Below are 13,035 nucleotides of genomic sequence, written 5' to 3' on the forward strand. Positions count from 1 at the left end.
CCTTATTGAAAATGTGATGGGAACTTTACACTTTAGTCAATATTTGGAATGTCTGTCTTGGCTATGAAACTTGATTTAAGTAGTTTTTTCATTGGACTTGATATTTCTGTTAGCCTTGATGTTAGGGCCTAATTATTAGATTATAGATTTCACATTATAGGTTGATTTTATTTGTTTAATTTTTAAGGACAGTTTCCTTTGATACAAATAGTGCATGCTTCTGGTGAGTATATTTTGGGTATGATAAGTCTTGTCATCTTACCCTTTCTTCCTCTTTTATGTATGTTTAGCCTCTTGATTGGTTTGACCTACTCTATTTTATGGATGCTTTCATTTTACTTGGCATGTATACGTGTGGTTCATTATCATTTCTGATTAAAATGGTCCTTCTATTATGATTACAGTTCAAACATGTGGGATCCTCTCATGCTGTTCCTTTAAGCAACCTTTAAGTGCCCGGTTAAGCAACTATATTGGGCTATTGCAAACTAGAATGACTTGTTCATTTTTATTTCATTGTTACAACTGTAAAATAAACCGTAGTTTCATTAATTGTAGCTAATGAGCATTTCCTGTGTCTCTTCTCCTGGCTTTTAACAGATGTACTGTAAATGCTGTAATTTAAAGAGTTGTTCTATTGACAGTGTACTCTATAGTTTGTATATTATTAGAGACAGAACTTGAGTCTGCGTTAGAGATGGTTTGTTTCGCTGGAATTCAAATTAAAGGAATATACGTATAGTTGATAAACTGTTAGTTTTCCCAACTGAATTGACCAGATTTACAAAAGATAAGTATCAACAATCATAGTCATTTTATGACATACAACCAATTACTAATGACATTTGTGTCAGCTTAAAGCACCAATTATTTTATACTTTGGGTATACAAAATCAAATTGATAGTTTTTAAAGGCTACTTTATTCTGTCTTTTTGTAGCATCCTCAAATGTTTGACTTGAGATCAAAAGTTTTTGTTTTTTTTCTATTTCTGACGTTTTAGTAGTCCTTTAATTTGCATTAAAAACTTTACATAAGTGACAACTTTTATTTGCTGTCACTGACCTAGTAAGAGTGAGCAAATTATTTCTGGGCAAAGAAAGTAAGGCGATAATACCTTCATCAACTGCTAGAAAAGTCCTTATAAGCTCTGTTCTCAACATGAAATGAAAGAGAAAAAATCTTTTAAAATACTGCCTAGTGGAACTAAACATTTAAAGCTAAATGCAAATGTTAGATTCAAATCTGCTACTCTGACCTCCATTCATTATGCTGAAGTAAATTGTGGAGGGATTGAAAACCTTGACTAATACTACTTCCTAAATGGGTTATATTTACAGGATGACCTGTGAGACTTTAATTTTAAGGAAAGCTTTCCTTGTGAAGACTTCTTTAAAATGGCATGTTTATTTTTGCCATATATGTATATTTTTAAAGTTTGAAAAATCCATAACCACCTTTTTCCTGTAAATCTGTTGTTTTTCTAATAATTTTCTCCTATTTAGCAAATATTTATAAACTTGTCTAGTTTGTGATCATTTCTGCAGCCAGTTGTTATTGCACTTAGAGTCGGGCCTGGGAAAACCATGACAGACGGAGTAGATATGATTGTTGTTAGTCACTATATCAATGAATAAGTACGGGAGAAGGGAAATAATTATTTCAGTTAAATGTCAATAGTAATGCAAAATATATGAGTATGAACTGACTATTAGTAAGTTCAGACCAGATATCTGAAAACAATTTCAATTATATAAGGGATAAGAGCCTAGTGTCATCTCTAATATGATTTATTATGGTATTCGGGAATCGCACTTGGTAATATAGGAGGTCACTTCATTTCTTCTCAGATAGGAGGGACATTGCTGTCATTTTAAATAGCAGCAAAACTCCTTAAATTTTGCTTAAGCTACAGAATTAGACAAACAAGTTTTTATATTTTTTTTATAGGCTTTACTGGTACATTACTAAATTTTTAGTATGCTCACCTCTTAACATTGTGAGTGCAACTTTCATAGTCAGCATGTAATTATTCTTTAAAAATGTAGTAATTAGCATGCACTGCAATTGAAGATCAGAGGAGTTGCTCATCTGTTTCTATAGCACTTTTCTTTCAGAACACTTAAATCCAAAATCATTCAAATAATTTCTGTAATAGAAACAGAAGTCTGTTTGCAGAGTGTTTGCACCCTCTAAAATCCTGCTATTTTTAATCCATTAAAAACCTCTCCAAACTTGCAGTTTTAGATGTTTCTGTTTCAGTGGGCTTCATGTCAGACTTGAGGTTTTAACAGTTATGTGAGTCATGCAACATGGCATGCACATTGAAGTCTAAAACCAAGTTATGGAGAGGTATTCCTGAAAGGCAGTTATTGTTTACAAACACCATTTATGAAATTTAGTGTATTTGCAAACAGCATTTTCAAAGCTTGTGTAAGAAAGGAATTGCATGCTGGAGGATTTTGTCTTATCTAAACAGGTAAAATATTCCCCATTTTAATTAAGTGGGGAACAACAGTGATGAAAAATATATTTTTATTTGCATTGAAAGCACTCATCTTTTCGCAAGAATATTTGATTAGCATGGATAAAGACGTAGATGTACCACTGTATGGAGGATGATACAGAAAAAGCATGAGATGTGTCCTAGTGACAATGCAGGAATTGTATAACTAAAGATAATTTAGAATACTGTGGAATGTGCAGATGATGCATTCTGTAATAAGATAATATTTTGTTGATCTGAGTTCCTGATTATTTGATAATTTAGGTAGGGTGTCAAAGCAATACATTAATATGGAAGATTGCAGAATAATTTAGCTTGTGTACTTCAATTGTTTGATAAAAGCTCTAGTAATTTATTCAGCAAAACAATTCCAGGGTTTTATTCTATAAAACCTCACTGATCTATAATTTAGATTGTTTGGCTTTATGACTGGAGGACAACCTGAAGCTAAATTCAGAAAGGGTTTACAAATTAAGTGGAAGTGAAAATTTGTTTGTGCTAGTAAATTAGAGTTTAGTTTCTTTAGTCAAGGGGATAGTGCGTAGATCTACACAGGGTTTTTCTATCTAATGCAAATTAAATGGTGTGAGGTTTTTTCTATTAATGAATAAGATATACAAAGCAGTTTTTTATTAAAATGTGCAGCTATGAATATAGATAAAACTAGTAGCATTACTGTACTTGTTTATGCAAAAATTCAGAAATTATTATTAAAACATTATTAAAGGAGCTATCTGAATAAAAACATAGTATCTGTAGAGCTGTTAGACTAAACCTTGAAGAAACTAGTAACAAAAAGAAAGCACTAGATAAAGAGAATAAAAATACCCCCAAAAGAATTTTTCTCTTGTTTTCTGCAAAATGTCAGGAATTATGCAGGGTTCCCCAAATTCCAAAGTTAGGGAGGTGGTCAGGAAAGGAGCTATTTCTCTGCAAGTCAGAAGTGCTGCTTCCATGTTTTCAACTTTCTGCAGAGATTTCTGGCAAGGTACCTCTCCAAAAGCAGAGAAACACTGCATAATGAATTATTATGTGACTTTTTAACCAGAAATTGGAGTTTAAAGTAGTGAGATTTTTCTTATTCCCTCAGAACACAGGAGGAGAGCATTTCATCAGATAAAAAGCAGATGTGAATGAGGGAAGTGTTTTCTGATGTTGGTTTTAATGCATAAAAGCTGAAGAACTCATTACTGTAAGAAACTATTAAAGACAAAAATTACCAAGATTCAAAAGAGACTGAGGATTTCTATTGATAACACACATTTCTAAAGTGCATTTATAGGGTGTATATACTTTGAAACACCAGCAAATCTGAGCTTAAATCAAACTCCAACATTCTCGTCCTTTGCCCAGTATATCAGCTGTTAAAGAAAGGTTATACTGGGTGAGATTAAATACCCCTGTAGCTGAGCAGCATTTGTTTGACACTAGCCAATATGGGAATATGACCCAGGGCAAGCGGGCAGTGATCCTCCCCCAGAATACTTTGCCCGTTTCCTGTGGGTGCAGGTCCTGGAGCTCTGGGACTAGACCCTTGTGCAGTGAAGTCCACAGAAGACTCCCTCCCTTCCTTTGCCCACCATTTGTCCAGTTCATTTTTTGAATGTACGCAAACTATTGATGCCCACAGCATCTTGCAGTTTAACAAGGTGTTGCATGAAGATTGTCGTCTTTTGTTTTTGAATTGCTGCTAAAGAGTTTTCTTTTATGCTGCCTAGTTCTCTTGTCCTGTAAGAAACAGTGATTGAACATTCCCCTACAGGGAGCTCTCCCACTCGTGGCTTTGTACATGTCTCCTGTCCTGCAGTTACCTCTTGTTTTCTCTTTCCCGACTGGAAGAATATCAGCCTGTTTAGGCATTCCCTGAATGCCAGCCATATCTTTGTACAGCTTTTCCTCTRTAATTTCTCTCATTTTTCTGTTAAAGAGTGACTGCAGTTTATCCAGGCATTTCTTTTGTATTTGCTGGTCAACCTGATTTTACTTTATACTTTTTTTCCAGTTGCCTCTTTGTTTTCCTTCTAAATTTGTATACACCCCCCCCACACACACACCCCCCACACACACAGACGCATACAATGACAACCAAAAGAGGCAAGACCCTTCTCAAGAAAGGTATCTTTACACCATGCAGCACTTTGCCAGGTGATATACCTAAGCCTGTTCTGAAAGGGTTAGCTATGGAAATGTAAGCAGCATAGCCCTCTTAGAGCACACGTGGGCACCCTGGCTTTGAATGGTGTGGGCATATCTTTTTTTTATCATAATTCAGTGGTACCAGCCCTCAGCTTCCTGCATTTGTTAAGAATTCCTGCTATGGAGCAGAAGTTTCTTGTACCTGACCTTTCACCATTCTGGGATGGGGTTATATAAATTTCTGATTTCAGCAAGTTAAGCCCCGGGGTTTTTCTTCCACCTTGGTTGTGGAATGACCAGCCGAGGCTGTTTCATTTATATTTCTTACTGTCTCTTTTTGCATAATCTCTGTAATTCTACCTATCTGCTGGGTTTTGAAATAAACATTTTAAGTGCTGAGCAAAACTTTGAGCAATATGGAGTATTGCTCAGAGTGATAAATATGAGTGATTTAAAAGAAATGCAAACTGTCCTGAATATAACTATTTCCTGCATAACTGGAGAAGAAACAATCAAGAATTAAGAACTTCCTTTATGTACAGTTTACATATGTATATTTTATAGAGAACTTTGTGCTAGGCCACTGAGGATCTTCAGACATTTTTGTGAACCCACGATATAATATCATATTTGCAATGAAATCAAATGCACCCAAAGTACTTGTTAGCAAAAGAATCTGCTCTAGTTAGAATCTGGTTAAATATTAATGCAAAATTTCTGCCATTACCTATTTTTACCCATAATTTCTTTAATTAGGTATTATACATTATTGCATAATTTAAATATAGACATCTGGACAATTTACTTGGCCAGCATAATGTTCTGTTTTTACTGAAAGTATCCTCACAGTGTTTTCTCAGAACTGTGTGCCAGCAGTTAACTGTTCAATATTTAAATAGAAGAATTGAGGTTTTGCAATGGAAAGCATAATGGAAATTAAACTGCTGCAAGGGAATGCTGTTCATTAAAAGAGCAGTGTAATAATTACATAGACTTATTAATGTGTGCTGGACCAGTAGCAGTAGAAAACAGCAGAGACTTTGCTTGTGTTTCACTGTATTGGTAGATTGGTCAGTGAATATTAGAGATGTCTTCTGGGCTCTTTTTTAATCTGCTGCTGGTTTAAAAAAAAAAAGTAAACTTTCTGTGATTCCATTTTCAAAACTATTTTTTATATATATAAATATACATACACATATGCAACATACATATGTAGCTGTACCTATATATACATACATACATATATTTATATACATAAGATACATAGAGTTTCTTTAATGCATAAGTGTTCTTTGTCATGGGCAGTTGTAGATGGTTAAACTTGATTAGTTCATAGGCCCGAATAGGTACTTTACACAAACATTTTGTTTCTGAACTGCCAGAACATATCTTGCCTGCCAGCTTGGAAATGCTTCCATTTCTGGTTAATACAGCAGATTGAATACAGCTGTGGAGAAGGGATGAGATTTCATTATAGCTCTTATGTCTGTCACAGAGTTGTTTGTGAATATATCAGGATATTTCTGACTCCTGAGTCAGAGCTGAATTTCAAAAGACCATCATTTAAATAAACAAAATAATCTCCTTAATTTAGCTTTGACTCAAGAAAGTGATTTCTTATGTAGCTAATCAGAATTCTGTTCTGACTGAACTTCTGCTCTTCAAATGAGCCCATTTGATCTAGCGACTCTAAAAGAAGAAAACTTGTTTCTCCTCACAAAGTGACCTTTCAGAGTAGCCGCTTAAATTCGCTGGAGTGCTCCTTTCTGTATAATACTTGGCTTGCTTTATTTTCTGCAGTTTAAGAATGCGTCTTAAATACAGAGGGAGTCCATGTACACTTTTTGGATCAGGGATAAATCAAGATAAGATGCATGCAATTCATTCATCTTTCTTAAATAGTACCTTGAGTTTTCTTTAATTTTCCGAATTAATATTTTTTATTAGGGACAATGGCCTTTTCCACTCTTGTTATTTGTCTTATGGATTCACTGCTTTTTAAAATTCTGTCGTATAAATGAGAGTGAATCAAATTGTGGATCAAACCTAATCATTTTGTTGCCTTAAAATAGCTTATAGATCTTTGATTTTTTTCAAAAGAGGTCCCTCCTCCTTCGGAAGTGTCCTTCCTATGGTAGTAAGGATGAAAGAGTGGCAATTTAGCTATGTCTTTCTGGACTTTTTCTTCCCTTTCTTTCATTTTGGGAGAACAGAGTGTTAAAGATCTTATGGTGATAGAGTTCCTGAAATTTAGATTTGGACAGAAGTGCACAGTAGTTTGGAGTTTTCTATGGGAGAAGCTTTTGAATCTGGAATAATGTTTCAATTCAAGCAATTAAAGTTGAAGAGTTACTCCAGATACCTGAATCAGATTCAGGATTTTTAGTAAATTATATCTGAAGATAAAAGTTAATTTACAGAAAGTATTAAAGTAAAAAAAAATGAAATTAATCTCAGCTATTGTCTGTTGCATTTATTGGATTTATAATGCTTCCATCGAAAGGATACGTTCTGTGTATGAATGATAGTCATTTACAAAATAAGGGTTTAGAAATGCTATTTCTTTAATTTTAGATCTGAATAAATAACACATCAGTTTAAATAAAAATTGCACATATTTTATTTCTGAATAGACAGAATATAGTAATAATAAATGTCTTTAATATTAAAGAACCCAAAATGAAGAAGCATATTTTTTCTTTATTTTTAATTATTTGTGATAGATTTTTCTCACCCAGTAATTATTTCCTTACCTCCTAGGAAGTCTGTTTTTTCCTCAGTTAGGGATGCTGCCAAATTCTTTGTTATTCTGGGAAAAATGTTCAGCTCTTAATATTTTATCAGTTCCATTGGGCCAAAGGTGCCAGCAATTGTGTAAATGACTACCAGTCTTCAGTATTTTAAGTCTTCAACCTTGTGATATAGGACCATTATAAATTATGCATAACAGTAGATGCCACTCAATAAATATTTAATATGTGATAGATATTTTTGTCTGAAATTACTTTTTCACTTGAACAATGATTTAAGCTGTATTTTTTTTGGTTTTATGAGGTGACACTTTTATAATATCAAGGAGTAGCTGAATACAGTTTGAATGTCAGAGAGCTGCAGGGCAACATTAATCACGGCTTTTTTTGTTCTTTCTGAATGCTGGAGAACTTTTAATTCATCCATTAGCAGAGCAGGATTTCCTGGTTTTGTTTTGGAGTATCTTTTGTTTGTTGTGCCATCATCTCATTTTGCCCACTTGTATGTTACAAAAAGAATCTTTATAACAATATCGATGTTGACTACACTTTATATTGTACAGGGAAATGAGATACTACACCCGTTTTCTTTGTGCAGATTTGTCAAGTTGCTGTGCTTAGGCAAATGTGCATTACAGTCTATCCAGGTTTTCTCACAAACAGCGTGCCGTCTTGGTTGGCTCTGAAGGATGCATATCGATGACTTGGAAAAGCAGTAGTCACACTGTTGTCAGAAAATTTATTTTCTGTGTTTGCTAGCACCAAGAGAAAAAAGCATATATACATAATGTACAGCGGTGATGGCTATGTATGGTACCTCCCCTTGCTGAGTTGTCAGTGTTCTTAGCTCGTAATGGCTTAGTTGTGTAGATGGAAAAATTGACTCATTTTGAAGGGCGGTACGCGTAGGTATTCGCAGTCTCTGTCGCCCCTATCTTCCCATGTCTGAAAGGCAATAGGATTTGATATCAACTTGAAAAATGAACTTTATAAATGCTAAAACTTATTTCAAAGCTATATTTAATCTCTTATTTATTGCACACGTTATCTAATTAATATTACATCAAAGATATTACTAAAAATGATTTTTCATTCAAGGTTAAATTTGTCCACTTGTACTCCTGCTGAATGGTACTTTATCCTACAAGTAGTTGTTGCAGATGGAGCCCAAAGAAATTTTGAAGTACTGAAATTATGTGCTGCACATACTTTGTACATTTATTTACTATTGCCAATGTTTCCATTATATTGGAGGGTGTTTTAACTATTTAGGCTTACTGGGTTTCCGGGTGTCCAGATTTTTTATTGAGGAAGGTTCAGTTTATTTAAAGGATTGCCAAACAGTGTTCAGGTTTACATTCCCTGGTTGTACTGAATTTTGTGTAGCTTTAAATTCTGCTTAACCATCGTGCAAGGTGGTACATAGCTTGCTTTTAGCCAACTTTCCTTCGTTATTCTCTTTTTTGATCTTCCTTATCTAGTATAATTCAGCTGTTTGACTTCTTTCAAGTAGCACCTTCACAGACTTCCTGAACAACAAGCTGGAATACTCATTGGAAATGCACWAATCACATTTAAAACATAAATCCTGCTTGTATTTTTTGTGATACTACATAGATTAAGTTATATTAAACTTGTTTTAGAAAGAGAATGAAGAGCAGTATTACTTGCATATCTTAATATACTTTTCTCTATTACAGGAACAAACCTTGGCCCTTAGGAAAGAAGGGATAGGTGTTGTGTTAGATTCTGAACTGCCTCATCTTATTGGCATTGATGATGATCTTCTTAGTACTGGTATCATCTTGTATCACTTGAAGGTAAAAACACGTCTGTGTTTCCACAACCTTTGTGTGCCTTGTGATTTTTGAGTAGACAAATTATGGTATTAATTTGCAATCTAAATATAGTGAGCGTTCATTACATTTCTCCACTCCGGTTAGATAGCTGTTAAAAGATTGTAACTGATTCAGATTATAATATCTGTCAGTTTATTGCTTAGGTTTATCCTGGGGATAGTGATAGATGTATGATATTCCTACCCATGTATATTGGTTTCTCATTCTTCTTGTTGTAAAGCTTAAATTGAAATCCAAATCTAGATTAATTGCCACAAAAGTGGTTCTATGCAGGACAGTTAATATTGCTAGCAAATTCAAGTTTTGTACAATAAAGATTGCTCTATGAAGGTATTCCAAGAATGTTATCTGATTCTTTCATGTATATGTATAAACATGTACTTGGTGCAGGATGCTGTGAGAAAGTGGAAGGTTAAATTATATCTTCACAGGGGAGGGAAGAAGTTCAGCTGAAAATAACATATTTTGTCTTAATTAGGAAGGCCAAACATATGTTGGCAGAGAAGATGCTATGACAGAACAGGATATTGGTAAGGAAGTTGKTTTTTTTTTCACACTCATTCTTCCTTCAGTTGTTCTTTTTTCATCCAGTGTCTTACGATGTGAATAAAATTTCATCAATGTTTTGCCCTTTTCAATTAGTTGTTCACATGTTCTTGCATATTTTTATTTTTCAAAATCTTGTAACAGATCTGAATTATGTGGGATTTGCCTCAAAGAGCATAACTTCTAAAACAGCTTGTGGGCTTAAAATGTGTTGTTATTCATACACACTGAGATTTGTTGTTAATCTATTTCTTGTGGACTTTAAATAGGGTTCTGTAGAAATACCGCCCTTTTTCATGCAGCACCTGTCGTAATTGATGCATAATTGTTCTCTTAACCTTTGTGTAATGACAGTATTGTTACATTGTTATATCTAAAGTAATCTTTGGACTTTAGATTCATGTTGATGAAAATTCTGCAAGTTGATGAAAAATGGGTAGGCTTCTTCTATTGATTTCCTTATTCACTTGATATCAGTGCAAACAAGTGCCAATACTGGACTGCCTTGACATATATGTTGCTTGAATGGAGTTTCATTAAATAAGTGAAAATCTTTAGTTCTCAAGTGAGAAATCAAGAGCCAAATAATTTAGTTCTGTGTGTTTTCTTTGGTCACAAGATGTCTGAATTTAAATTTCTAAATAAATTCTGAGAAACTAGAGCACCTATGTGTTGCTTTGTAACAGTAGACAACGTGATATATAAAATTTTCATCTTTGTTTCTGGTGAGAATGGAGGACTTCCTCGACTCTTGTACGATTGCCTCTACAGAAGAGAAGGAAAGTAGCATAAATGATTGATAGAAGGCCTGAGTGTAATAAACAGTAAGAACCTTATTTCAGCCATGCTTAATAATCTGTGATCACATATTGTATCCTGTCTCATCAGATTTGAATAAAACTGCTTTAAGGTCAAGATTTTTTCATTATTACTCAGTGAAACTAGTCAAAAAAACCAGTTTCTACAAGTGTGTGCAAATAAACATATTAATCTGGTGCCAAAACATGGGAGAAAAGAAGATTACACAAAAAAACAAAACACTTCTCTCTCCATTAAAATAAAGCAATAAACAGGGTAAACCTTCAAGGCATACAGTTGCTAAAAGGTAGGAATTGATGAGAAAAAGAACAAAACATTATCCAGAATAAAGAGAAAGGACATTTTCAAATAGATAGTGCCATATGTTTTTAATAAATTAATATCAAATTACTAATTTTATTTGTTGTTAAGAGACTAATTATGTTGTTTTATTTCTGTGTGTTTTAGTTCTTCATGGCCTTGATTTGGAAAGTGAGCACTGCGTCTTTGAAAATCTCAATGGTACTGTGAATCTAATACCACTGAATGGAGCTCAGTGTTCTGTGAATGGTATTCAGGTTACAGAAGCCACACACCTAAACCAAGGTATTGCCCAGAATAATGTAATTTTTATACAGCGTCCTTTTTTTTCTTTCTGGCAACAACACTGAAAACTCCATCTGTATTTAAGGGGTTTATTGTTAAATTCCTTTTAATTTTGATTCCTTTTCTTCTCCTCTGCAATTAGGAGAGCCTTGGAGGGTTTGTTCAGTCAGAGAACTGCAATACGGTGAAAAAAGAATTCTTTACTAACTTAAGCTACGTCATCATCTTGAGTATGAATTGATAATTACCATTTGATTTCATTAAAAATTTATGCATAAAGTAAACTCCATGCCAGATGGCTTAGATTGCTGTGATATTAAAAAAAAGAATACCAGTCTGTGTACGAACAAAATGGTGTTGGAGACTTCCCCCGCCCCGAATTTCAGGCCGGCCAGTCCTGCTAACACTCTTTTGGCAAATCCTTTTGTATAGCAGTAGATTCAGCTAGAGTATCCGTTAACTGCAGGTGTAGTAAAATGACACAAAGGGGGAGGCTAACTGTAATGGAGGAAGGTTAGAGAATTATAATTTCAGTGCAGAAACTTTAAAATCTGGAAATGAAAAAGCAACTGGGACAGCTGGGAGCAAAGGTGTGTAGTGTTGGCCTGGAAAGGACTGGTGAAACAACTAAGCTGATGAGTTCTACAGCAGAGGTTCTCAGCGTTTCTTCCAGGAGCACCCAGAATGCTTTTCTGTTTAGCAGTGAGGTTGTGACCCAGCTCTGCTGCTGAAGAAACAGTGTCGCTTTACATCCCTGGAAAGAAACCCTCAGAGCAAACTTACTTGAACAAATTAGGAGTTCAGTGGAAAGGACAGTGTTGAACGAGGATAATCTTGTATCTTTTCTGAACTCAAGCACTTCAAGATTTTGCTTTCAGAAAGTAAGGAATTTTGGTGTGGAAAGGGGATGTTGATTCAGCAAAGCATCTACTTATTCATGTAAAATAAGAGAGCAATGCAGTTGTCATTTCTGTTACAGATAGTCAGTTTTCATCAAATTAATCTTTCATTTCCACTGACATTTTCTTTAGAACCAAGCTTACAGGTGATCTTTTTTTTCTTTTCTTTTTTTTGGTAGGGATGACTGCTTATCAGAGTGCTCTCTTCTTTTAATTGCCTCAGGCATTTTTCTGTGTACATGGTAGGAACAGGCAGGTCTGCGTGTTTTGGCCTGAGTCAAGTGAAGGGGAAGATCAGGCTGTAAATGAGTTTATTCATAGATGAGGGAAGAAAGGGTAATGGAAGAGGATTGTTCCTTGCCTCCAAGGAATGGTGAGCATAGAATGAATTATCTGGAACTTTCTGCTATCACTTGGGAAAGCAGGTAATGCTTTCCAGTGACAGATATTTTTGGAAGTATTTACATCATGTTTTACTGATTCTTGGCAAGCAAATACATTTTTAAAATCCAGCGTTTACCCCAGTATAAAATAATGCCTTGTTACACTTTGTTTGCCCTTCTAGGAGAGAAGAAAAATCATCTTGAAGATGGGAAGTATCTTCCTATCATATATTGTACTCCCACACCCAACCACAATTCTGAAACTAGGATCCTTTCTCTTCCCACCATCTTACTATATGCACCCACTTTTCCACAGTCCATGACCTTCCTTCTGCATACCCAAATGTATGGTCCTGTATGGGTGCGCACCAGGCCTGGAATTACATGTTCCTCACCCTCGTACATCTTTCCTGTCCAATCTGATTTTCTGTACTTCCCAAGCACGCTGTCACACGCAGCCTGAGCATGGTCCCGTGATTTCAGCTGGGTTTTCAGCACCACCTGAACTCTTTCCAAGAGCTGTGAAGGAGTTAGAACAGACTTGCTCTGCTGG

At 34.9% G+C, this 13,035-nt stretch overlaps 1 protein-coding gene across 1 annotated transcript in view; it reads left to right on the forward strand.

Moving 5' to 3' along the window:
- The window catches only part of KIF16B (kinesin family member 16B), a gene marked incomplete at its 5' end in the record, with an annotated part of 126,166 nt that overhangs the window by 36,529 nt on the left and 76,602 nt on the right, over nucleotides 1-13,035 (forward strand). The window contains 3 exons of the mRNA XM_026055955.1: nucleotides 9,092-9,211; nucleotides 9,729-9,780; nucleotides 11,063-11,200. Of these exons, the coding sequence (XP_025911740.1) occupies nucleotides 9,092-9,211; nucleotides 9,729-9,780; nucleotides 11,063-11,200 (310 nt within the window). The remainder of the gene's footprint in view (nucleotides 1-9,091; nucleotides 9,212-9,728; nucleotides 9,781-11,062; nucleotides 11,201-13,035) is intronic.

Source organism: Apteryx rowi, unplaced genomic scaffold (genome assembly GCF_003343035.1).
Source record: "Apteryx rowi isolate R43461 unplaced genomic scaffold, aptRow1 scaffold_128, whole genome shotgun sequence".
In the NCBI taxonomy this organism is placed as follows: Eukaryota; Metazoa; Chordata; class Aves; order Apterygiformes; family Apterygidae; genus Apteryx; species Apteryx rowi.